The sequence below is a fragment of the Aptenodytes patagonicus genome, chromosome 12 (genome assembly GCF_965638725.1).
Source record: "Aptenodytes patagonicus chromosome 12, bAptPat1.pri.cur, whole genome shotgun sequence".
Taxonomy (NCBI): domain Eukaryota; kingdom Metazoa; phylum Chordata; class Aves; order Sphenisciformes; family Spheniscidae; genus Aptenodytes; species Aptenodytes patagonicus.
In genome coordinates this window covers 3,842,229-3,867,910 of record NC_134960.1, presented here as the reverse complement: position 1 = coordinate 3,867,910, position 25,682 = coordinate 3,842,229, and the positions used below count along the sequence as shown (strand labels likewise).

The 25,682-nt window shown below is 38.1% G+C and overlaps 1 protein-coding gene across 3 annotated transcripts; it reads right to left on the bottom strand.

Moving 5' to 3' along the window:
* Window positions 1-793: 793 nt before the first annotated feature.
* Window positions 794-25,512, bottom strand: DDX46 (DEAD-box helicase 46). 3 transcript variants are annotated; one of them, XM_076350418.1, is made up of 24 exons: window positions 25,439-25,512; window positions 22,618-22,806; window positions 22,191-22,331; window positions 20,177-20,294; window positions 19,138-19,303; window positions 18,679-18,830; window positions 18,236-18,349; window positions 16,444-16,609; window positions 15,956-16,076; window positions 15,429-15,604; window positions 14,871-14,992; window positions 14,087-14,165; window positions 12,202-12,284; window positions 11,294-11,458; window positions 10,762-10,924; window positions 9,647-9,840; window positions 8,939-9,076; window positions 8,124-8,273; window positions 7,270-7,467; window positions 6,497-6,715; window positions 4,266-4,410; window positions 3,513-3,586; window positions 2,682-2,760; window positions 794-2,104 (listed from the first exon to the last, which is right to left on the bottom strand). In XM_076350418.1, exons 1-23 carry the CDS (start codon window positions 25,453-25,455, stop codon window positions 2,713-2,715), a joined length of 3,138 nt encoding a protein of 1,045 aa, XP_076206533.1. In that variant the 5' UTR covers window positions 25,456-25,512; the 3' UTR covers window positions 794-2,104; window positions 2,682-2,712. The 3 variants fall into 3 exon arrangements, with proteins under 3 accessions (XP_076206533.1, XP_076206534.1, XP_076206532.1); XM_076350419.1 differs by having other exon boundaries at window positions 794-1,846; XM_076350417.1 differs by having other exon boundaries at window positions 794-2,760.
* Between the last annotated feature and the right edge of the window lie 170 nt (window positions 25,513-25,682).

The window sequence follows — 25,682 nt, the reverse complement described above, 5'->3', positions numbered from 1 at the left end:
TACCCAGCAGTTCTCTCCTACTTCACGCCACCTAAATGTGCCAGTGTGCCGTTCCTCCAGAACAGCAACACCCCCAGAGTATCACCCCTCACCACCACCGCTGCATGATGACAACACTGCATTACTGCGAAATGCAAGCAAAAACTCATTCATGATCCCGTATCAAATACTTGTATCACTTATCCACCCAAAATACCACTGTTTACTCAAGCACTGCAAGCATAAGGCAGCCTAGAAAGCTGGCAGCCTATCACCTTGGGCAGGTAACAGAACAAGCTCTGCTTACGTGTATTAAAAAAAAAAAAAAAGAAAGAAATTCAGCATCCCTGTGCTCTCCCAACAACTGGTGACAGGAATCTGTGCAGGGCAGATTCCCTGGAAAGCAGCCAAACTGCGATGTTCGTAAAGAACTTGTCTATATCCATGGACACACTTGGAAAGAACAAAATATAACGTTTTTCATTACTTAATTGTGTCTTCTCCCAACTTTTATTCTCATCTTGTTTCCACTTTTTTTTCCCTTGTGTATTTGTTAATTTGAGAGTTTCTTCTCCTCTGGCTTATACGCATTTCGCTCCTGTTTTCGTATATCCAAACACCTTCACTGCAACTTTCTTAACTGAGTCTGAACTGCATCTCATTGCATTTCTAGTAGAAAAACACAAGCACTAGTTACTGTACACATCGCCCTACTCCAAAAAGTACAAGGTTAACTGTCATAGGAAAAAAACACAGAAGCAATGTAAGTGCAGAAAACAGATGAGCTATTCAGAAAGACAGTTTCTGAAAAATATACATTGAAATTATTTTTATTTTTGCTGGAATTTAAAAAACATAGGAATATTGACATTGCATTAAAAAACCCCAGGAAGTTAAAGATTATACATTGTTGCATCTCTGAAATCCAACAGTGCAAAGCTGGAAATGACAAAAATGTCTCCATCGAGCCTTTTTTAGGAGATACCAATATATATATTTGAACATTTTGAAACAAGATTTTTAAAGAAGTGTCAGACTGTCCAAACTTGAAAGTGCTCTTCATTAAATACATCAAAATCTGTCACTCTTCTGGGGGGACACTGTCAAAAGTTAGACAATTCAACAAACAAGTTGTATGAAACATATCAAAACCCAATTCTTAACAGAAGGAAACCTGATGCATTTAAAGGGAACCACAGGGCTTTAGTTCAAGATTTCTGTTTTAAATTTTGAGAAGTGTTATTGTGTGTGCTGCTGCTTTTTGTTCTACTCAATGTATTAATATTGGCAAGTATTGGGTGTTCTTATCCTAAACGCATACTGTTAAGTTGATGTAATTGTTACTTTCCTTTCCTGTATTGCAAATAAGGTACACTGACATTAGAGTAACAGTTGTATGCAAACAGAGATACTCATTTAAATTACCTGAAGTTGGGAAATAGAAGTTGTGAATTTATACAGCCATGATGCAGGTTGTATGATTTGTCTTCACCAGGGTTAAAGCAGTATATACACAGCTGTTTTAAAACGACACGTTTCTTCTCAATGTGTCAGGTAAGAAAAGCTTTCTACAAAAGTCCTTTTGAAAGTCGTCATCTTGAAAGTCTTGCAGCTGCTAGAGTGAGATGATTCAAACTGCTACCGCTCAGGCTCCAGACAAGTAGACAGGAAAGTTAAATGCTTAAGAGTAGTAAGTGTCCATCGTGAATGCTAATGATTATGGGGATGAGACCTCAAAAAGAAAGGTCTTGCCTGTCCCAGTAGCTTATTGACTGCAATGATAGTCAATATTTGTGGAATTCACTCATAAATATCATTATTCATTTTTACTTAAAGCCATGTCCTAACAGTAATAAAGATGACAACCCTGGGGGAAGAATCACATTAAATGTATATATAAGAACACTATAAAAAAGTGACAAAGTCGTATTTCATTACAAAAGAGGTTTCTCTTTTTTTCTGAGAATTTCTTTTTAAGCTAAACAGGCTTTCATTCTTATGTCAGAGAATGAGGAAAAAAAAAAATCAAATCCTAAAATTCTGATGTTTAGAAAAAAACAAGAAAACTATTTTCATACTACAAAACATTTCACTTTACAAAAACCCCGAAGAGTTATTCTATTACCTGGATGATAAAGACAAAATGGGACATGAAAAGGATAAGATCTTAAAACTAGACCTCAAGTATTTCTGGATAAAATTCTCTACTCTGATCACTGCAAGACTCTCTGACCTTAGGGGGACATTTGTACAGGGAACGAATGTGTGTGGAACCAGCCAGAGAGATGCTATGGATCAGGAGAAAATCCTGCCTTTATTTTGGTGTTTTATCATTTTTCCAGTATAAACTGGTATGGCGTGAACCATCCCCACAATATGAAGCAGGTACATTCTAACAATTTGCAACACAAATCCCAACATTGTTTAATTTACTCAACAGTATAGTCTGTCAGAAAATTAAAATCTGTTTTATTTTATATTCTTTATGATGAAAAGTATATAAACTGCACTGTTAAATTAAATCATGCTCCGCCAAAACTGGTCTGCTTTAAGACTGGTAACTTTAGTGGAGAGAATTAAGATGTTTCAGCAAGTATCAATTTTCTGTTAAAAAATGTCCGCAAGACAAAATAAAAAAATTCTTAATTTACAATAAGCAGTGTAAACAGCAAAAACAACAGAAGCCACAAAGTTTCACGCACCAGCCACTGGCAGACAGATAACTCCAAATACTCATAGAACTTTGTATCTTCCTTTGTTGGTTGGTTGGTATGAATTTTGCTGCAAATAAAGGAGAGAATAATCACAGTTAAAAGTGAAAATGGATAAATGAATTGCAACAAAACCCCACTAACGATAAATCCACATTACATGTGAATAAGCAGTTCCTTAGCAATCTCCTTCCTTTGGAAAACATTTTTATGGGGAGGTCAGCAATTTTGAAAAAGAAACAAAACTATCAATAATGGCTCAGCAGGACCACTGGAATTGACTGCTGATTTGAAAGGCTACTTAAGAGAAAAAGCCAAAGACACTGTCAAGTCTAACGTAGTATCACTGAAGGTTATTCTAGAGAAAGCTGAGGTTTATTCAACCAGAGAACTCAAAATATGATTTCTCAAGACAGTATCTTATGCTGATTGTTAGCTGGGTATGCTGTAAAGCTACGGCAAAACAAATCTCTCAACAAATATAAAGTATTAAAATGAGGGGAATAATTCTCCTCCCCCTCTGCCTGATAGTGCTGAAATTAGGAAATTTATTTGGACCTAACTCTTTAAGGGCTCTTCAGTCAAAAAGCTCTGTTAATGTGTTATCTCCATCTGCTGGCTGGATAACAGCCGTATGTCTGGCTGATTGAACACAGTAATGTATTTTCTAGGCTGTTCAATGAAACCGTGTTTTTGAGATCTAGAGGCTCCAGCCCCTGATATTAATAAAAACATATGCCAGAGTGTCAACATTTGTTGCAATCAATCTCATAAAGCATAAATTAAGGCACTTTCCCTCTGCATTCTGGATATTTCACTCACCAATCTGATGAGCTCCTCTTTTATAAGTCGTGTGATTTCTGCCTTTGCTTTCTGTACAGCCAGTTCGTTGGCACCTGAAGACAACAAAATATTACCATCTTAAACACTTTCTGTATGTGAAGCCTACAGAATAAACGTTGCTGGCTATTTTCAGAAACACTGTAAAACTTGCTTAATATCCTCAACTATTCGCTGAAGAACACTCTAGTATTGTAGAGACTGCCACAGCTAGACTGTGTTCTGTTTTAAGGAAGATACTTAAAACAGACAGTCATAAATTACACTATTCAGGAATACCTAGGATTAGAGGTTTCTGTGAGAAAAACTCTACTCAACCATCATGAGATTTGCAGTTTTTGTTGTAGTAGTTGATGTAATTTCTGATACCCTTAACAGCCAACACCCACACAATTCCTTTTTCTTCCTTATTTCACACTGGCACAGACATCTTTGTGCTTATTCTGATTTATTTTTTTCTCTTTTCCTTCTCTCTCCTTCACGGATTCCATACATGTTTGCTGTTGTTCTGTGGCAGGTCAGTCTTCTCAGGAGAAGCATCTCTGTGACCCCCATGGATCATTTGGCAAAGTGTATTAAGATAAACAAGTGTTTCTTTAGTAATTATATTAATCTGCAAAGTGACTACAGTGGGTCTGTAACTGAGCATCCAGACACTATGACTATAGAGATTCCATGTCTAATTAAAAAACTAGTCATATCTTTCATTGAAACATTTATAAAAGGAATACGTACTTTCTATAGCCAAATAAATCTTTCGTTCTCCTTCCTTGGGTTCTTTGCCTGGAGGGAAATAAGTTCCTCTGATTGTAATAGCAGCTTCAGAATATTCACTGATTCTCTGTAGCGCTTCTTTGGAGGTAACTTTCCATCTGGCAGTCTGTAAGGCAAAGGATATGGGGGCGTCAACAGGGAGAAAGGCATCACGCAAAATGGCAACCCAAAGGTTAGCTGACATTTTAGACAAACAAGAACATTGCACTGTGAAAATCGGTCACGGCATTCTACTTTAAAGGTAGATTGACGTTTTAGCCAGTTATTTTTATGCAAGTATATTTTAAAAAAATCTGCCTCTTGTGTCAGCAAGATAAAGTTATGGAAGAAAGAGAAAAGAGAATGGATGCACAGTACTATTGAAGCAAGAACTCTAAAGACCTTCCATTTTGCTACACTGAAAGTTTAAAACTTGTAATTTTTTCTTGAGATTTTCTGAAGCAGCACTCAAGTATTTTATTTAGCGCCTTTTGTACAGGAATAGACTTCAAGGGCAAACTGTTAATGGCTGCAAGCACTTCCCTTTTACAAAATAAATGCTATTTATTTCTACACAGTTCATTGGTTAAAGACAAAAATAAGTAAACCTTAAAATCTCCATAAATAAAGCCTAAGGAATAAACACTGCCAGTCGTTTTTCAGAACCCTGTAAAAATTGTCCCAAATCTCTACAATATCCTTAAAAATACTTCATTACGATAAATGCATCCCATTAGTTTAGACAATGGAATAACTAGAAAGTATCTAGTAGATTGTTGTAAGCTACTTGTAGATTGAGACCATTTTTTTTGTCGTGGTGAGCTCTGGCATTCAAAGTTAGAGGACTTAGAAGCTCACACTGCCTTGGTGTGAAGGCAAAGCTATTTCTGACAGGAAGAAGGATCCCCTCCAGCCCCTGTTTGGTTTCTCAGTTGTGGCAGGCTGAGCAAACATACCGTGTATCCTACCTTAAATCACTGCTTTTCCAGAAGCCAGCTTTGGAATACAGCCTCTAAAGGCAAATTGTATGTCCCTGGATCAAAACTGCCCGTTACATATTCTCTCTACAAGAGATACCTTATCAGCATTAATCTGACTCTCAGAAATGGCTGCACCCATGATCAGGAAGGCTACCCTATGCGTGTCTTACAGCTCATGTGATGGTATTGAATGGTTGTGTAGTGCTTCTATAAAAAACAGCTTACACAGTCAGCTGTCGTTCTTGCTTTAGGCGATCATTTTATCTTACTTCATCTCTGTCATCTCAGATCTGCACTGTGTTCGGTATTATACATGCATACATAGAGTACAACATGAGTCCCCTCTCCCTTATAGAGATTTTCTAGGGACATAATGAGCAGTGATGATTCTCACTGATGACCTGCCATATATACATCAGTGTTTCAGAGAAGGTATTACAAAACATCAAAGAAAAAAAAGAAGATCAGGAGAGCTATTTTTTCTAGTGCACCTCTACAAAAAAAAAAACCCCAAACCCTAAATATTTACAATTTGTTTATTTGCAGACACACACAGGCAGGCAACAGAACGGTTACCCGCCTAGCCATTATGAGCAGGCAATGTTTTGACCTAGCAAGCGTATCCTTAAAGGGTTGGAAGGATCCTTAGCAAAATTATAAAGTCTAGAACATGTTCTATGAATGAGAAATCGCTTAGGATAAGAATTAAGAGGACTTCTGAGAGGGAAGGGTAACAAACTAATAACACAACAACTTGATAAAATAAGGCAAACCTGGGCAGAACCTCAAAGATAAATACAAGGAATTTGTGCTTGATACCATGGAATATAAATCCTCAAAATAACAGATGAGGTAGACTAGAGCAGCAATATTCTGAATAGGAAAAATATTCAGGTAATAAAAAAGCAGAGAGCAGTATCAGTCATAGTAGTATGGCCTTTGAAATCAAATGCCAGACAGCGTCAAAGACTTGGATATGAGAGAAGTCAGTGGCAGAGGGTGAAAATATTTTTGTATGATAAGGAATGCTTGTTTTTCTGATATTCTCTGGAATGTCCAAAGCAGTGTGCTTGGACGTTGAGAAGTAGTCACAGATAATGTGGTAATTTCAGTTAGGTATGATAAGAAATAAGAGACAAAATATTTTATTGTGTAATCATAGTCTAAGCTATGAAGATAGCCTTTGTTAAATAATGGTCATTTACACTTGATTACAGCAAAATGGTTACTTGCCTGTGGGAAGTCATTGATCTCTAATTCTTCTTCATATCTCTTAAAGGATTCGTTTTGTCCTCCATCCTGTTTCTCTTCCTCCTGCTTCTCTATGGGTACGTAATTGAGCTTAGCATTGATTTTTTCAGCCAGTTGCTCTGCAATGGTCTTGGCAGATACAGTAGGAGCTTGAATTGTCCCTCCTCTCAGGATAGCATTTGTAGCCTGCTGCATCACATCCTGTAAAAAAATAGGTCCATGCTGAGAACAAGGTAGCCAAAATAAGTCCTATATAAACCAACAAGGGTTTCATTAAAGCTTTCTATGTAATATAATTGTTCACATAACAAATACATTCTCCGAACTTCTCTTTCTCTTCTTTCCTTCCTCTCAATAACTGCCCTCATACCTGCATGGAAAAGATCTTACTGGTCTTTTGTATCGTCAGCTCAAAATACCTTTGGACATTCCAGACCCCATTAACCTAAATCTAAATGGATTGTGTATCACGTGCTTCATCAGAGAAACACGTCCTGCAACTCTGCGAAAGCTGACAAAACCTAATTGTGTAATTTTATCAGTAATGAATTAACTCTTTGCCAGGGAAGACAAAGCATTTCCAGTTCTGTATTAAATCTTATTATCACATTAGCTCAATTACAAATCCAACAACTTATAACTTCTAACTATTTAGAAACACTAAACAAAATGGCAGCCACAGAACAAAGAATTGAACAACCTTTATCAAAAACGAAAAAAAAAAAAGAAAAAAATTGTTCTGTAAAGAGCCTGACCTTAAAGTGGAAGGGGACCAATACTTGTGCCTCTGCTCCAAGATTCTTCTGGGCATTGATTCTCAAAGCCAATCTTTTAGCAATTTCTAATTTCTCTGCGTTCCCAGCTGACGGTGTCGGAGCATTTGATGTTCCTGGTGCTGCCATGTCTTTTACTCTTTTCTTTGAATTGAACATGCTTTCAATTTGTTCATCGATCTAAAGAAAACAACAATTATTAGATCACTGCATTTACCATTAGATAATCTTATCATCCTAAAGAAAGAAAACCCTGAGATGCATTTAGTTTATATGCTTTTAAAGAATTACATCTTGTACAAATGGTAGAAGCCTGCCCAGAACTACAACTCAACAAAAGGAACAGATGATCTAATAACCAGGAATAAGTTTTAACATAGTGTTTACTTTCAAGGTCACGAAAAGGTCATTAAGAAAGGACTCTTAATAAGGATTTAGAAATAGAAAAGGCTACTATGAATTTCTTTAAAACACTGCAAGTAAAAAAAATGTTTGCAATTGAGGGCAATCGTTCTATTCCATTTACGCAAGATTGGTATCACAAAGAAAAGAATTTCTGTGACATTTACATAACTACATATATTAAGTATAAAATACCAGTAAGTCAGAAAGAGACTTTCAAGATCTTCGTAGATCTTGATCTTCATAGCTATATATCTTTTATATCAAAGAATACATACAGATCTACTCATGGAATTTAACTAATTAAGTCAGTAGTGTAGGACATGGAGTGACAAAAATCCATGCATTCTGCAACGTGTTATGTAACCTACTGGGGAAAAACCAAATATATTGGAAATCCTTAAGCAACTTAAAGCTTATTTTCAGGTGCTTACATCAACAGCTGTATCTTCATCATCTGAATCTTGCAAGCCAAGAGCTGCTTTTTGTAGCTTCTTTCTTTCATTAGCCAAAGCCTGTTCTGTTTCATCAAATTTAAAACCTTTGCCAGAGAATCCACTGCTTTTTTTAATCAACTTTCCCTCCTGAAAACAAAAACATGTATTTTCATACCTAGAAGTTTAAAATCCCGATTCCGATAGTTATAAAATAACTATAAAATTATACAAGTAATTTTGAAGTTATTTATTTTAAAAAGCAAATCCTAGCACATTTAGAAAGCTCTTCAAATTTTAGAAACTGTATTTTACAATGACATGTAATAAAAAAAAGCTATGTTAATTCAGCAGATAGAAACAATACACTGTTGGGATTTTCTGTAAGTATACATTTTAAATGCTTTTCAAATGCAGTGAAAAAAAACCCTCCAGTTTTTGTATCGGAAAAACTCCAAAGTCACTCTTCTCAGCATGAGCAAGATCCTCTGATGGCGAGAGCTCTAGAAATAATAATACAAATTCTGTGAAAGAACTTCATTATCTTTTCTGTGAATTTTGATAAAAACCTACCTTATACGGTAGGCGTTTCTCTATCACATACCAGATGACAATATTTAAATTCTCAAGAACAGTCCTGTAAATGACATTCAAGATCCCAATCTTGAAAACACTTACTACACTTACCTAAGCATACATATGTGTTCTCAATGAAGTCAGTGAGATGACTCACGTATGTATACTATACAGCTGGACCCACGTGCATACACATTAAACCCAGACCAAAGCCCACTACAGAAGGAAGAATTACTTACAGCCTTCTGTTGGTCTTTGAAGTCAGCCCAGAGCTTCTCCAAATCAGTAGGAATTGGATTCCCGGACAATTCCAAAGCCTTAATGATATCACCAGCATACCGCGCCTGATCCTCAGTAATGAATGTATATGCATACCCCTGGTCAAAATTAATTTAAAAGATAATAAAGAAAAATCTCTAAAGACATTTTATCTCTAAATTTATTGAAGCACCCTTGCACAGATGTTGTTGTTCTGGTCAATAAAAGTACCCACGATACTCATGCATAAACTTTTTTTAGCAGGAATGTAGAACGAATGTGATTTCCCAGGAAGCTGATACAAAAATAATCAACCGCAGATGGTAGAAACTGAAGTCTTTCCTTTCAATCTTGTCATGGTTAAAAGTTTGGAAAATAAAATCTTAGAAATTTCGTAGGGCACATTTCCAACACTGAAAAACACCCAAACTTTCAGTCACAAATAGGATTTAAAAGAACATTCATACATTAGAAGAACGTGTAAGTTCCAACTTTCATAGTGCTAAAATCCAGAATATATTTTACACATGATCACTCAAAAACCTTAGATGTACTCTAGAGGAAAACCCTCTTCCCACTAATAACGTAAACTACTCCTTCTGTAGCTGTCCTTTGGGAACACCTTGATCAAGCAATAAAAAAGGAAAAATTTTCAGTAATAACCAAAACAGGCAACTGATTATACATACTTTATTGCCAGCTCGTCCAGTTCGGCCTGCTCGGTGCACGTAATCTTCATAATGGTTGGGACAGCTGTAATTGACCACCAGCATCAACTGTTTTACATCTAAGCCCCTTGCTGCTACAGATGTGGCCACCAGAAGTTTGCAAATTCCATTCTTGAAATCATTAATTATGCTGTCCCTGTCATACTGATCAATACCTGCAAGAAACCAGACAAAACAGTTAATTATAAAGCTCTGCTTTGAGCCAGAAGAATTTGTACACAGGTCAAAACACCCTTCAGCTTCAAACAATCAAAAGCCTATGCAAATAAAATTTCAATACGTTCACACTTTTACAGGCAACATACATTAGCCAGAATAATAAATCTCTTAGACTATTATCCAAAATAACAAAACTTTTAGTTTTTCCACTACAAAAAGATGTTTTCCCATACCAAAATCCTCAAAAGTTTCTTTAATATGATTTTCTATTTGACTTCTTATATTCAGTTGAGACCTCATCTGGAGGCTTTGTCTGCTCTCTAAAGGCAACAGAAATCTCAGAAGAACGAGAATATTTTTTCCCTCTGACATTGTTGCACTAAATGAACAGTGGTTTTGTACTTACTGGTTACTGTATTTTTAAGAGCATTATATACAGGAAGTTTTAAAATACTCTGGGATGGACAATATTCTAAAGAAATTTCCTCCTCTTGCCTAAACTACTTCCGTTATATTACTACTTGATGGCAGAAGAGTGAAACAACAGCTGCTATTATTGTGGAATCTCAAATAAAAATATCATATAATACTCCCCCAATGGCATTCACTGCTCTGCAATAGCAAGTAGTTAGGAATATTCCCTGAGAGGTGTTAACTCTCAGGAACAACCCTGTTGTAGAGACAAGATTTGGCATCTGATGACATCTCACAGGGAACAATAAAGAGTAATTATGGAAAACTATCATGTCTATTTCAAATTAAGAGACAAATATCTTTCCCAATTATAAAGCAAAGCCTGCTTAGGAAGAAATAATAATTGGTACTATACAGGAACTAAGTAACTTCTCTTTATAACTACTGAATACCAATATTCTGGTTTGGAGTTGTTACTATAAATCCTTAAGATTTCAGATTACCTCCATGAAGAGACAAGCAAGGATAAGAAGCTCTCATTAAATCTTTCAACAACCCGTCAGCGTGTTCTTGTTTATCTACAAATATAATAACCGATCCTTTCTCCTGATAGTGTCCCAGTAGCTCCAGTAACTTCAAAAACTTGTTCTCCTCTTCTATGACAATCTGGAAAAAGACATACAAAAGCAAAGTAGAAAGAGTATAAATTGTATCTTAAGTCATGAAACACATTCAGGGTGCATAAAAATAAAAATCAGGAACAGGAGATGACTTTTTCAGGCTGTTTCCACAGCTAGTGGCAAAACTGCTGTTCAGCTTAGTGGTATAAAACCAAGTTTTTTTTTAAAAAAAAAAAAGTGATCACATTGCATTTGCAGACTAGGGTGTTAGTTTATTCTGAGTTCATGTTTAATAAGGTCGCTAAACTTCTAAAAATAAAAGCTCCGTGGGTACATTGGTTTATATTCAATATTGCTGGAAATAATCTTTTGCAAGCAAATGAGAAGATATGCGAGGCAGATGTGCGATACTCACAACATGTTGCTCCACATCAGAACAGACAACACTTCTGCCTCCGACCTGCACTTCTATAGGTTTACTTAGGATTCTCCGAGCTAATGCCTCCATAGCTCTGGGAAAAGTAGCAGAAAACATGACAGTCTGACGATCAGGCCTGACGTTGTCTACAATGCGCATAACCTGGTTTAAGAGAACATTCCCTGTTAATACCCAAGTGCTGTAATTGAACTTCACACACATACAGAGCTGTCGTCTTTAAAGTTAGGTGGTATCTGCACTACACACAGACTACAAAGCGCTTCTTTACAGATTTGCTCATGGTGCTGGCATTGGAAGACAGGCAAACTTGCCGGACTCGAAAGGAAGCTGAGTGGCAATATGCAACCCGGCAACAGCCCAGCAGAAATCTTAAACACGCGCAGCAGAAACCCTACAGCTCAAGAGACGAAATAAGGGAATTTTCCTAATTTTGGAAGACAATATAGCCCGATGACAACTGAAAGAGTCCTGGATGTCCAAAGCTGCCAGCAAGTAACTTGTCACCAACACTTCCAACATTTTGCTCCTGTCTCCTGCAGGAGATTGCCAGGAGACATCAGAGACTTTATAAGCAGGCTACAACTACTAATGACACCTGCATCAAGGGATTACATAGGGCTACAACACGGCCACGAGTATCCAAAACAAGTGTGTAAAAAAAAATTAAAAATAGTATATTAGAGAAAAATCTAAGCTATGTAAGAATTTATTGAAAACAAAGCATGTGAGGATAACAGAAAAATCAAAGAGTCAGTTTAAACTGTTGTCCGTATGTAGCACATCTTTTTGAACACTCATTGGCAGTGTAATAATAACGTAGCATTGCAAAATCCTTTAAGTGGAAAATAACATCTTGTGGCAGTATCACTCATGCCATTAATTACCTGAGGCTCAAAACCCATGTCAAACATTCTGTCTGCTTCATCAAGTACAACATATGTGACTCGACGGAGATTTGTCACTCGACCTGTAAAAGGAGAGGAAAAAACACATGGGAAACAAAATCAAATGGAAGTCTAGTTTCCCTCAGGAATAATTTTTTTAAAATGTTATATAGTCTCACTATCTTCTAACAAAGACATTAATTATTTTTTTAAAAAAATTCACCAAATGTGAATTTTAATGTTCTCATTTTAATCACATATACATTCTGGGAAATGTGTAAGTATGCACAAGGCCCTTTATTTTGTCAAACTCTTCTCTTGCATACCATCATAGGGCCAGAAGAACCTGTAAAATTCAGAAAACTGCCCTCGCCAAAACACATCATAAAACTAAGACTGAGATGAAGCAAGGAGCCACATCAGCCATTATCTGACAGCGCCACCTAGAAAAAAACATATTAGAGATTACAGCGCATGTGTGGAAGGCAAAGTCCAGTGCTAACTGTTGCAGCCTCAGAAAAATTCCTTTTATACATATAATCTGTAATGCTTCCTCGGAGCTAGAAATAACTATTTGAGGATAATCATACTAATTCTACTTAACTGCTAATAATATGCATAAAACAGAGTAAGCAGTCTTTTCAAAATGAATATATAAAAATTAAAACCTACCCAGTAACACTACTAAATTTAAAATTAAAAACCACCCCAAACTCTGGGACAGCTGGAAACAAAATAAGCAAGTTGTATATCTGTGAACATTTTGAAATTATGATGGAGAGGATAATTAGCACCCTTCCCAAACAAACAGCTAAGAGACTCCCTTTCATGAGAAGGATTTAACACAAGGACTTAAGACTCTCATTCTCAAACGATATGAACACATTCAGTTCCAAACAACTGTGGAGTGACTCTGTCAATTGCTCTCAGAATGGAACAGATTTTTCACATTTTCTACAATTATCACTCAGACTTGTGCATATCAAACTACAGTAGAATTTGGTCCTTTCAGCTTCAGCAAATTGTAGCTGAATCCTCAAATTATTTTTTAGAGATTTAGCGCTGCATTTTTTTTTTAAGATACAGAATTCATACTTAAGGAACAAAATAAATATTTCTTAAAATCTACATATCTATTTAACATCTTAACACTTTCATCCCCAAATAATAACTTTGTAAAATTACTTGGGAACAGCATTAATGTACCTACCTTTGACGATTTAAGTCTTGGAAGCCCAGTTCTATATGTCTTGAAGGTACTTTTTCCACAGAAGTTAAATAATGTCAACAGTTTAGTAGAGGTTTTGATGTGGAATAATTTAATAATAAAACTTTATCTAATAAGCATGCAATGGTTACACTAGGACAAAACCTCTTAAAGCTGCAGTGGCTCAGTTGAATCAATCTGAATATTTGATGTAAGGTCAGTTCTTTTACTTTTGAACAGTTATTTAGGGAGGGCTTCTCTGTCTGTTTTTTAAAACCAACAGATAAAGGCAGAGTCAGACACCCATGTAAAAGTGGGGAGCTACACTAACAATAACAAAGGATCAACGGGCAGACAAAATAAGCAACTGTTATATAAACCTTTATCTAAATGACTTGAAGTTAAAAAATTTGGACCAGCACACTTTAAGTTTATCATTGTTAAACATTCTCAGAAACTCTTCAAGAATGTAGTATTTCCTGTCCTCCCCAAAAAAGTCAAACCAATATATGATTAAACCTATTATTAGTGCTATATATTCTCAATAGCTAGATAGTGCAGCCTGAAGAGATATAAGAAAATTCCATAAGACCATTTATCAAAATACATGATCTTTTGAATGTTAGAATTACACAACAAATATAAAAAATTCTCCATAAGAAAAGGTTTTCTACTCACCATTGTTAGCTGCTAACATGTCAATCATACGTCCAGGTGTGCAAACAATAATTTCAGCACCTCTTTTGAGTTCAGCTATCTGATTTTAAAACACAGTAAACAAAATATTAGAGCGGGGTTTTGCTTTGTGTTTTGTTTGTTTTTTTAAAACATGTATCACCTTGCAAAAAAGAAAACAACATACACTGTAATACAGCTGTTCTACTAATGTGAATTGTTTATGTAAAGATTTTACTTAGCAATTTCTTTAAGTCTTTGGAAAACTTTGCTTTCCAAAAGCGTAACCTCTGACAACCTAAGTTACTACCACTTGAAGTAGTTATAATGGGGATATGACTTCTATACAGTTAAGGGCCTATAAGAAATGTCACGTTATGTCAGGGACAACTGCTACTAAATAAACCATGTTCCACCACAGATGGTCGCTCCTGTTGTTTCCATAAACAGGGCCGGGGGGGACCCTTTAAATTAATCTCTAAATTACTCTAACCTGCAATATTTGATAATGCAATAAACCGAAGTTAACATTTTCTGCCTTTTGTTATCTTGAGGGGAACCTCAAGAGAAGGACCAATTTTCAAGAAGATCAGTATGTTTAAGTCTCAGTTATGTACAAACGTGTAAGCTTTTGCATTACTACCATTCATACCGAGAACATCCATAATGAAGGCTGCAAATGTACCGGATTTATGGGAGAGAGAAAGGAACTAAATTCACTGCAAAAGTAACATTAACTAATTAAGTTGAAGAGCTGTTTGACAAGTAAGGTATGTCTTTTGCATACCTGTTCACTGATTCCTGTTCCTCCATAAACACAGACAACTCGAAGCCCAAGTGTCTTTGAGAATTTCTTACACTCCTTGGTAATCTGCAAAGCCAACTCGCGAGTAGGTGTCATAATGACAGCTAAAAAGCAAAGCATTTTCATCATACATTGTAATATAAGAGATGTTGTTATTTATACAATAAAAATTAATCTTTTGTAATGACGTTTACAGCAATTTACTTATAAGTACTTTTTAAAATGTAATTTCACGAAAAAGACAGTATGAGGATGGGGTGGAAATCTGGTCAAAGTTTCAAAATCAAAGGAGTAAGGTCTCCCTTCCAGATATACGGACATGCAAGTGCTCTTGAAACAACATTAGATAGTACAGTGATCACAAACAACATTAAATAGCATGGTGATCATTAACTAAGTTTAAAAAAAGCCACTCGTTAACGGACATCAGTAAGTAAGCATTCCTCCCTATAACCAAGAGAAGAACTGAAGACCCTTCTAAAGTGTGTGCTTGAGTTTTTATTTATTTAAATAGCAATTTTGAAAATAACAGCTTTGTACCTATGGGACCTTCTCCTTCTTCTAACGCTCTCTGATCCATAATGTGTCTGAACATGGGCAACAGAAATGCAATAGTTTTTCCGCTTCCTGTTTTAGCAATGCCAATCAAATCACGTCCATTCATAATTGCTGGGATAGCCTGGGTTTGAATGGGAGTGGGCTTTTCATAGCCATGTCTTAAAGAAAGGAAAAAAAGGTATTTTAAGAACAAAATAGGATTTGACAGATGTGAATCACAAAGTCATGCTAAAAAAATTTGCATATTCATATTTACATATACATATTGGTGCCATTCAAAAAATACAGCTTAAAAATGAGCAGCAAAAGCATGATACAAATGGCAGAAGGAATAGTTCATAACAGTAGTTCAATACTGAGCGATAAACACTCTGATGACTATATATTTTACATCTACAAACATGGACATGTTGCATTATGCAACAAAGAAAAAGGTTTTTCTCATCAACGTATGACAGAACACAGTGAACAAAATCAAGCATGATATAGTTCATAAAGTGCTTGCTTACTTTTTGAGGGCAGTGAGAATCTTCATGGAAATACCACACTGTACCCAGGTTTTTATTGGTTTGGGGCAGCCTTTTCCCTTGACTGTAATTCCCTCCAACTCCAGCCTGTACACATTCACCTCTGAAATAGAGTTTGCATTACAACAGAGTCAAACCTGACATTTCTCTACTACCTTGATCAAAACATTCTTATCTGTCCCTGAACATGAAATACTAATTTTATCACCACCAGAAAAACAGCTTTTAGCTTGTTACACAAATACAGGAGGTAGGTGGAAAGGACTCAGGTAAATTTTTCAATCAAAGCCTCGTATATAATTATATGAGGTTATCAATAATAGTGATCTAACTGATTCAGTGTTTTTCTATACCCAGTTGCTCCAAATGCTCTTTATATTCCAAAAGAATTTGCTGTTTCTTTGCACATCAAAATCCATCATCCTTTTCTTTAATAGTCCCCAAGGTGTTCTGACTGTATTTGTCCTTACCTTCTTGAGTCATTTTAGCTAGTTCTGGTACTTCAACATAGAAGTTTTTCCTGAAAGGTTCATATTCTATCTTTCCATGATCCACTGGTTCTAGCAGCTTTCTCTGCTTGGTCTGATAGCCAGTCAGGGCAGTCTGAAGATCAACTTCCTCCTCTTCTGAGGAATACTGTAGAGATTATAATTTGTGTGCAAATTAGTATGAATGGTATTCTGAGAGGCTCTGGTTTTTCATTTATAGAGGTACTTTATTCAGAAGCAACAGTTACTCCTTACCCTATTAGACCAGATACTGAAAACCCACTCTCAGTTTAAGAAGAGTCCCAATTGTTCTTTCACCTATTTATTTCACGTTTCTCCCAAACCTTAACTTTCACCGTGTTCCGTATCACTTTCATGACTTTATGAATACTAACTACCAGCCCTGTCGTCCGGAAATACTCACTGCCATACAACAGAAATAGTAAGAGGAAAATACCAAGAAGAAAAATCCAGCCAGCATACCACCGATTCGTGTCCCACTGCAGTCACAGTTCTGACAGAGGCACCCAACTCAGCTTTAACCTAGTCGAGTACTACTAACACTGGAACTGCAGCAACACAGAGCTTAGCATGACCTAGTTGAGCTACCGTGCTAGCAGGGTATCTAGCCAACGACTTGGGCAAAGCTGTCTCTCTAAGACCTCCCGGGCAGCAACAGACCCATACCCTTAACAACTAACTATTCAGGTCTACAACACCACACCCAACCACATTAAGTACTCAATATTCCTATTCTCTTGAAAGCACTTTATGAAGGCAGTTTGGACACAGAAGAGTAATTCTGAGAAGTTCAGGTCCAATCACTGAGCATGATGGCTCTATGAGGATCCCAGAGCACTGTTATGTTAAAATTCAGTATTCATGCTGATCTGCCACTGCTCAACATGCAAAAAATTGCATGCTGTAAAGACTACAGGGAGATCTACCAGTTCATCAAACCCATATCCAGAGAGGGCAGCTGACATTTGTCCACTTGTACCACCTCTTCCTACTAAAACACGTTTGTTATTTACAGCCAGTATAACAGAAAATGCTTATAAATTTGGTTTAGGGTGCTGTCTACTAGAACACATGACTTGGCATAGCATTTTGTAGCCCTAGGCAGAATCAAACTCCTTTCTACTGTTTCCTAAACTGTAAAATGAGAACATCTACCTCTCATTTGTGCTAAAAGAGATGTCTCATTATGATTTATGAAGTGTTTTGAGACACATAACTTAAAGATGTTTTGGAAATTAATATATTTATACTTACAAAGAAATTCAACAGAAATGTAACACACAAACCCCATTTTTTTCAGATTAGATACATGCGACTGAACGTGCAGACTGAGCAGCTGCGTACGTAAACACTCTATACTAGCTCGTGGGTCGTTCACACACAGGATCACCAGGACTGCCTGCCCAATTTCAGTAACGTGAACTGAACACACGCTACATGTGACATACACCAGCCCAGTCCTATTAAGAACAGTTACAAAGCCAGACAACCCGATGCACTCATTCAGTTCTCATCTATATAACACTGCCTCTGAACAATAAAGCTGCGATGGCGATTTCTGAAAAAAAAAAACAGTGCAAGTAACAAGAAACTGCGTTAAGATCAAAAACCTTGTGACCGTGGCTCTGCAAATTAAATAACTAAATGTTTATCACCTAGGAGATGGAAAAATCTCAGGACTATCCTCATTCTCATGCCTCTTATAAGAGAGGCATTGCCTTTTCAGAGTAGAAATACAAGACACTTCCATTACCTCCATCGCATCTTGGTCATTCTCCATGAGCTCCCCTTTCTTCTTTTCTGACTCTGCAGCTGCCTTTTTGGTTGTCACCACGGTTACTACTTTAGTAACAGTTGGTCCGGATTTCTACAAAAACAGTTAAGAAAAATTATTGCGCTATCATATAAAACAAAAAACATACTGTATAAAATATATAGAATATCTGTAGTTCTGAATGCATTATGCTGGATTTTTTTTTCACTTCCTTCAGTGAAGGATTATCAGAATAATGCTTGATAAAACAGCTTGACAAAAACACCAGGAAATTAAAATTAAGGCAAACAGGCACTAAGTGCATCTAACTTACTTCTTGCTTTTTTGCACTTCCCCCCCTTTTTTTTCAAAGCCATTTTGATATTAAAACACAAAGCTATCTTTAAAAGGCAAAGATAAGAAATCTTAATAAGCGATCTTACCTTTTCACTCCCACCTCCACCTTTCACACTTCTCATATTGAACTTCTTGACCTCTTCTTTTACTTCTTCCATATAAGCATCCAAAGGATCTAACTCTTCATCTTCAACCTCATTGCCTTCTTTTTCTCCTTCTGCAGTTTCCTCTTCATCATCTAATACAAGCAAGAAAGATGGAAATAAAACAGACAGGGAAGAGAAAAGTGCTCAGGTGTGTTAAATTATTAGTCTACCCAAATAATTACAGTCCAGTTTTATTACTGTATCATTTTTCCTCATACGAATCTCCCCAGTTTGTTAATCTCAATTGTATCTTAAACCATTTGAAGCCATGACCAGATTTAGGCTTTGTTATTTTATAGTTCACATTCTGAAAAGTAATTAAATGCTGTAGAGATAATGTAATACAAGTATTATTAGGAACAAAAGTATTTAAACTGTCATATATAAAAAGTTAAATACCATCATCATCTTCTAAACTCCATTTTTTCCCCTGTTTCATCTCTTCAATTTCTTTTTTCAGTTCTCCTATGTTTTCCATAGCCTTCTTGCGTTGTTCTTCCCTCCATTTCTCCACTCTTTCTTTTCGTTTTCTCATTTCTTCTTCTAGTTTGTTCTGATCAAAATTCTATGACAAAACCCAACCAAATAGTGAAAAATTAATGGCCACTGGCTTTAGCCTGTGCTTCTTCAAATATAACTGTTGTGTGAGCATGCTGTAGAAGACTGGACATCCACAAACTCAGCACAACAGAAGTAAATGAAAAATATTAACATCAACTATAGCATTTTCAAGTAAGAAATGCAGTTAACTTATTTTTCATGATAGTAGCTGGTATATAATTTTTAAGATAATAGCCAATTAAACTTTATTTACTAGAAAAAAAATATTTTAACTCACACCAGTGAGTTTCAACTCATTTTAGCCATTGATTCATAAAAGACTAAAGAATTCTCATGTTACCCTCTACTTCCAAAAGTCCTTCTAGTACAAAAACCTGATTGGTTTATGCCTGGGGAGCCCTCCCTGACGGTGCAGCCGCTATTAACAAAGGAGGGTTAGTAACAATGTGCTGGTTTAGAAGAGTTAACTAAAAGTGCTAGTTTGGGAATTCTTCATCTAGGCACATCTTTTCGTGTCATGAAACAAGGCAAAGTGAGCTTCCCTCTCCCTTTGTTCTTTGATTCCTGTCTGGGTCCAGAGGCCAAGAAAAAATTTTCAGCTCCTCTACTGACACCTAATATGTCCTTCACACTTGCCTGGGGTTTGCGATCTAAGCAGTTCGAAATCTTGAATTGAGAAGAATGTTTCTTATGCCAAGAACTGGAAGCATGCCCCATGACAGGAGTCTGTGTTACTGAAGAGAATATTCTCTCATTCAGTGGGGATTTTGTCCAGCTCTAAGAATAGGTTTTCTTTTGTTAATGCAGTAATCTATGGCTAACTTAATTCCTGGTTTAAATTCTATCTTTTAAATTTATAAGTGTTAAAAGCTTCTACCTCGGTGGCCACGGTATTTGTGGTAGCATCTTTATCCTTCTCTTCTTCTTTGTCGTCTTTGTCTTTTTTCTTTTCTTTGGAAACTTCCACACCTTCTGTCTTTTCTTTAGATCTTGACCTGAAAGGTAAGATCAAAGATTTCTTAGAACATCACAGCTTTTCTCAGGGGGAGGATACACATGTGCTGGCTAGAAACAGAACTGTGAACACCCTGTACAGGTTTATGTTTTCAAATACCTTACGAAGTACACTGACTCCCAGACAATCTTTCCATTTCATGAAAATATTCCCTTTAACTACCAGAAATGTAGAATCTATTGCAATCCACCAATTCACAAGCTTTGGTTCTGTTCTGTTCATTGCTTTACAGGGGGAAGTTGCAGACTTCATTTCCAGAGCACTTACAAGTGATACTCTAGTGGTTCTGCAGTTTATTTTACACCTCCTCGAAGACAGCAGTTAGCAAAGAGATACTAAAAATTTCCTGTTTGTTGAATTTCTAGAGAAAGGTAAGTGATCTACCATCTTGCATGGAAGTTTGAACGTCCCCCTGAGTATACAGTACTGGCTGAAAGACATAAAAACACCTCTCCCTGGGAAAAGCTACTTATGTAACTCAAATGTAACATGAAGACTTGCATTTAATACAAAACCCATTTGTCACAGATTTTATTATCCTTACTTGGTTCCAATCAAAAAAAAAAAAAAAAGAAAAAAATGCATCCAAACCAAACGTGCTAACTCGTGATAATAAATGTAAAATTCACTTTAGCCAATTAAATCTCATTAAGCCTTTTTCATTGGGCTATTCTAATACAAACCATACACTTATTCCAAAAGACTTTGTGATTCCAGCTTCTTACAGTTTCTAGATTGTCATCAACCTGCTTATTCTTTATACAGACTGCTGTTACAGCTTACGGACTTCCCACTCATTTTACAGTGTCGCATGATTATACGTTGTTTGCAATTACGTCTGAAAATTCCATTAAAATACATTTAAAAGAACATGACCTGTAGTAAGTTTTTACACATTTCTGAAGTCAACATCTACAAGAGTTCAAGGTTCACCTCTTTACTAAGTCTATTTACTAGACAGTTTATTCGATTGTAAACCCCTAAGACTAGTACTTCTCAAATCCATGTTGATTGCAGCACTAAGCACACCCACAGAATTCAACAAACAGCAGATAAACAGGTGGTGGCTTTACCAAAGCAGACTTCTTGAGCTTCTCTGAAGTGTTACACTCTATATTTTATTTTTCTGCACAAATATAATAAAAAAAAAAAAAGCAGATTCCAAACTTCATTGGCTTACATTCTTTAGAACACCTTTTGTGTAAAGAATGGATGAAACATTGAGCTCGGGTACAATCAGTGGCACTTATAACAGTTTAGAAATTCCTGTTACAGATGTCACCACGATGCCGTTTATAGATCCCCTGCTGCTACCCTACCCGTATTTTTTTAAAGCCTTGTATGTTTCCAAAGAAATAAAGTGCTTTATCTGAGAAAGAAAATGATACAGTGCATCACTGAGAACACTGCACTGGAGAAAATCTGGTAACTAAAACTTCCTATTCTCCAGTAATTTACAAGTTTAAAGAAAATTATACTTCAATGTAATGCCTGTGCTAGAGAGCACCCTGTACTTTATTAATTTGGGCATACATGCTGGGACACAAAATATTACCTATTGATACTGGAACCTGAGATAACAGTGAAGCACTACAAAACTTCCAGAATGAAGTTCAGTCTTAACTTTAAAAAGTTAACTGCGTTTTTTAGCTGCCACAACTTGGATCATCTTCTTTTACAGAAACATTCTCACAGTAAACCGCGCTACACACGTTAAGCAATAGGAAAAGATCATAACAGTAGACTCACATAATAGCCTCCTTGTTCTACAAACCAAAGCTTTGCATGGTTTTGCCTGATGATTCCCTCCATGCTACCAATAGTTTTACGACATTTTGTCACTATGACGTTGATTGTAATTAGAAAACACAAATACCTGTTTTCTGTTTTCCTGTTCTTGCTCGGACTGGAGGATCGAGACCGTCTACCTCTACTTCTGCTTCTAGAGCGCCTCCTCTCTCGGCTCCGGGATCTTCTTCTCTCTCGGCTCCGTTCCCTTTCTCTACTTCTTGAACGTCTGCCACAGAACAAAATTGTATTTATTTAGCATGTGATCATTGTATAATTTTAGCCTGCTATTCAGGAACAGGTTGTAAAAAGAATCCAACAATCATGAAGACCACTAAGAGCTTACAAACTCCAGCACCAGCAGCTAGAAACCATTTAATAAGCAAAAACGTTAAGCATAGTAAAATCTAGCATGAAAGTAAAGTAACAGCAAAGTAACTAATTATAGTGGAAGGACATCAATATTCAGATGACAGGCATTTTTACCTACTTTGATTGGAATTGGTAAGTCATACCTTTGACGCTTTCTGTCACGCGATCGAGACCTTCTCTTGTCCCTACTGCGTGACCTCTCACGTCTACGTTCTCGATCTCTACTTCGAGAGCGTCTGTCTTCTCCACGTTTTCCTCTTTTGTCAGATGGAGAACGACTTCTAGAATGGCTACCAGAGCGTCCACGTGACGCAGAGCGCTTCCGATAATGCCTGCATCGTAAATTCACAAAAAGAGATGAACATGAGCCTGAGAACAATTTGCAGTTAAAGGATATTTGTCATATTTAGCTGGACAGGCCAAAAAGAGTTATTTATCTTAATTTTGTGGACTTTTTAAATTTCTAACCATTTGTAATCATCTTGCCAAACTGATTAATATATGTATACTCCTAACGATGCTGATATCAGAGGGATTACTTGATCACATTTTTGTTTTGGTTTTAGAATACTACTGTAAGCACATCATGAGAACACTAGAACACCAAGAACAATTTCCTTTTTAGAAATCCACTGATTTCCATTATATATAGGAAAAGACAAAGACTCTTTGAAGCTATCGCAAAATTTGTCGAACAAATACAACTGTTCTTTGTTGCTTTTTATGCAATATATAATTTTTAACCAGGTAAGCTAGGTAAATTATATCTCCGCTCAATGGAAAAGCTGTCAAACTGCAATTAAAGAAATGTAAAACCCTGAGCATACGTGACACAGCAATGGTCAATGCCTTTATGATGCTGACATCAAAAGAAATTCCATAACATCATCGAACACCACAGTAGAAGCTTTAAGAAGTTAGCAAGGCTTGAGGGGTGTGTGATGGAGATGGGAGTCTCCTTTTCTCCCCTCATTAATGCTCTCTTATCCCAATCACACTGCGGGAGAGAGTAGGGCTAGGAATTCTCTAGGAAACTCTTCAGCTGAATGTACAAGTCACAGAGGGACCTCGACTGTGACCACCTCCTCTTCCCCCAATTCCTGATCTTCAGTCACCACGCCAGAATAATTCCTGTGTTCACCCTCCTGTAGCCCAGGACCCACAGACCCTTTCTCCCGACAAGCCTAGTAGCCAGGCTTGGGAAGCAGGAAGAAGCAGAGAAGGCAAGACCTCAAGCCCCCCACCTCCTTCTTTCCCTTCCGCCACTGCCACACAGGGTTGTATTACAACAGTATTGGCACTAAAAATAATATAGCTTATTTCAGCACTTTAGTATATTTAGGTACCATGTACATTTGGAATCAGTACAGTAGCAGCATGATATCCATATACTGCCTATCAGCAGTATAACTGAATGCAAAGAACATCTGTCAGTGTTAGATTTCTCTAATTTCTTTCCCATCTCTGTCACAAAATGCCGCGGGATCTGCTCCATACTTCCCCCCTTTCCAATCTTTTAGTTTTAGAAAACTAAAAATTTTTTTTTTTAGTTTTCCTCTACAGTGTGCCATAAAGCTGAGTATATGATTTCAGGTTTCAAAAGCCCTAGTCTGATGAACATTTCTTTACCTCAACTCCAGCATGTGCAGCCCACCCCACCCATCTCCACCCACCGTTCACTCGCACCCTCTTACCATTTCTTCACTTTTAAAACCTTTTGTAGGTATTAAAATAGAAAACTAATACAGGTTTAAACCCACTTTTAACATTATTTTTAGCCCAAACAGAAAAACCCTTGTCATTACCAGAAGAGAAGCTGTACTGTGATAAGCAAGGGAGTCCTGCTAGCTTGAGTGCCAGCAGTTTGGCATTCAGTTCCCAGGAGATTTTGCAGCCTGAGCCTCTAACAGTGTCCTGTCGGCAACAACTGCTGCCCCAGCTAGTTTGAAACTAATTTAGACATATCTATGGGAGTACCCAGCTCTTCACTGAATCGCTAATTTGAACCCAAGCCGGTTGTTAAAATTTCAACCCATCTGCCTCTCTTGGTATAAATCTCAGATATGGATCTAGGAAGCTGTTACAGTGTAGGGACAACTGCACAGGGGGACTATTGTGTCACAGTTTTAGTGTTAAAATCTGATGGCTAAACTAGGAAACAGAGACATATGCCACAACAGCACTTGCAAATTACGGAGTTGGTTTAAAGCCCGATAGGTGTGAGCAGCTCCAAATCACCTGGCAGCACAGGCTTGACCCGCAACATACAAAGTACGCGATCACATTGCTGCCGAGCTGGTTACAACACCTAATCAGGTGTTTATACAAGCTACGAGAAGGCAAAAGATACGGAATCCTGCATAAACTTAAAAAGAACACGCAAAAACGTCTAATCCAGGTTAAAAAAGCCTAGCCGGCTGATTACGCCGTTGCTATTGCTGTAAAACAAGCGAGCAAAGGCCCGGTGGGCTCAGGGAGGCTCGGCGGTTCGTGCCCGTTAGCCCCGGCACCTCGGACCCAACGCCACGCACCGCAACCAGGCGCCTGTACCCCGCGACCCCCCCGCGCAGAGCCCTAACGCGCCTCCGGGCCCAGACACGCGGCCACGACCCACGCCGGCTCCTCAGGGCGGCGGGCGGCGGAGGGGAGCCCGGCAGCTCCCCGGGGAGCGCGGACCCTCCTCGCAGCGCCTCGGCCGCGCGGCCCGACGGGGCCCTAAAGCCCGGCCCAGAGCCCCGAGCCACCCAGCCCTGCCCTCAGGGCGAGCTCCTCGCTCCCGCGCCGGGCCCGGCTCCGGGGCCTGCCGCGGCCCTCAGCGTGCCCGCCGCCCGGGCCGGCCGGGGGACCCGCCGCCGCCCTTTGTTCCCCCAACGCAGCTACCCGCACCGCGCCGCCACCCGAAGGAGCCGCGAGCCCCGGCGCGGGGCAGGCCGGCCGTGGCGGCGGCGCCCCCGCTGCCCTCACCTGGACTCCCGGCCCATGACGGCGGCGGCGCGGTCCCTGCCCTAGGCGGCGGCGGCGGCGGCGGCGGCCATTCCGCGCCCCAGCGCCCGGGACGACGAGAGGCGCGGCGGGAAGCTGCCGCCCCCCCCCTTCCTGCCCGCCACACGGCTGCGGCGCCCCCTGGCGGCCGGAGGGCGCAGCGCCGGGGCCGGGCAGCAAAACGGGCAGCGCCCCAAAACGGGCAGCGCCCCAAAACGGGCGGCAA

Coding starts and splice junctions, on each gene's coding strand:
- DDX46 (XM_076350417.1), bottom strand. Junction 10,925..11,293: donor CTGATGTGGAGCAACATGTT/GTGAGTATCGCA, acceptor GTCTTTTTCCAG/ATTGTCATAGAAGAGGAGAA. Junction 9,841..10,761: donor TTGCTTGTCTCTTCATGGAG/GTAATCTGAAAT, acceptor GGTTTCTTGCAG/GTATTGATCAGTATGACAGG.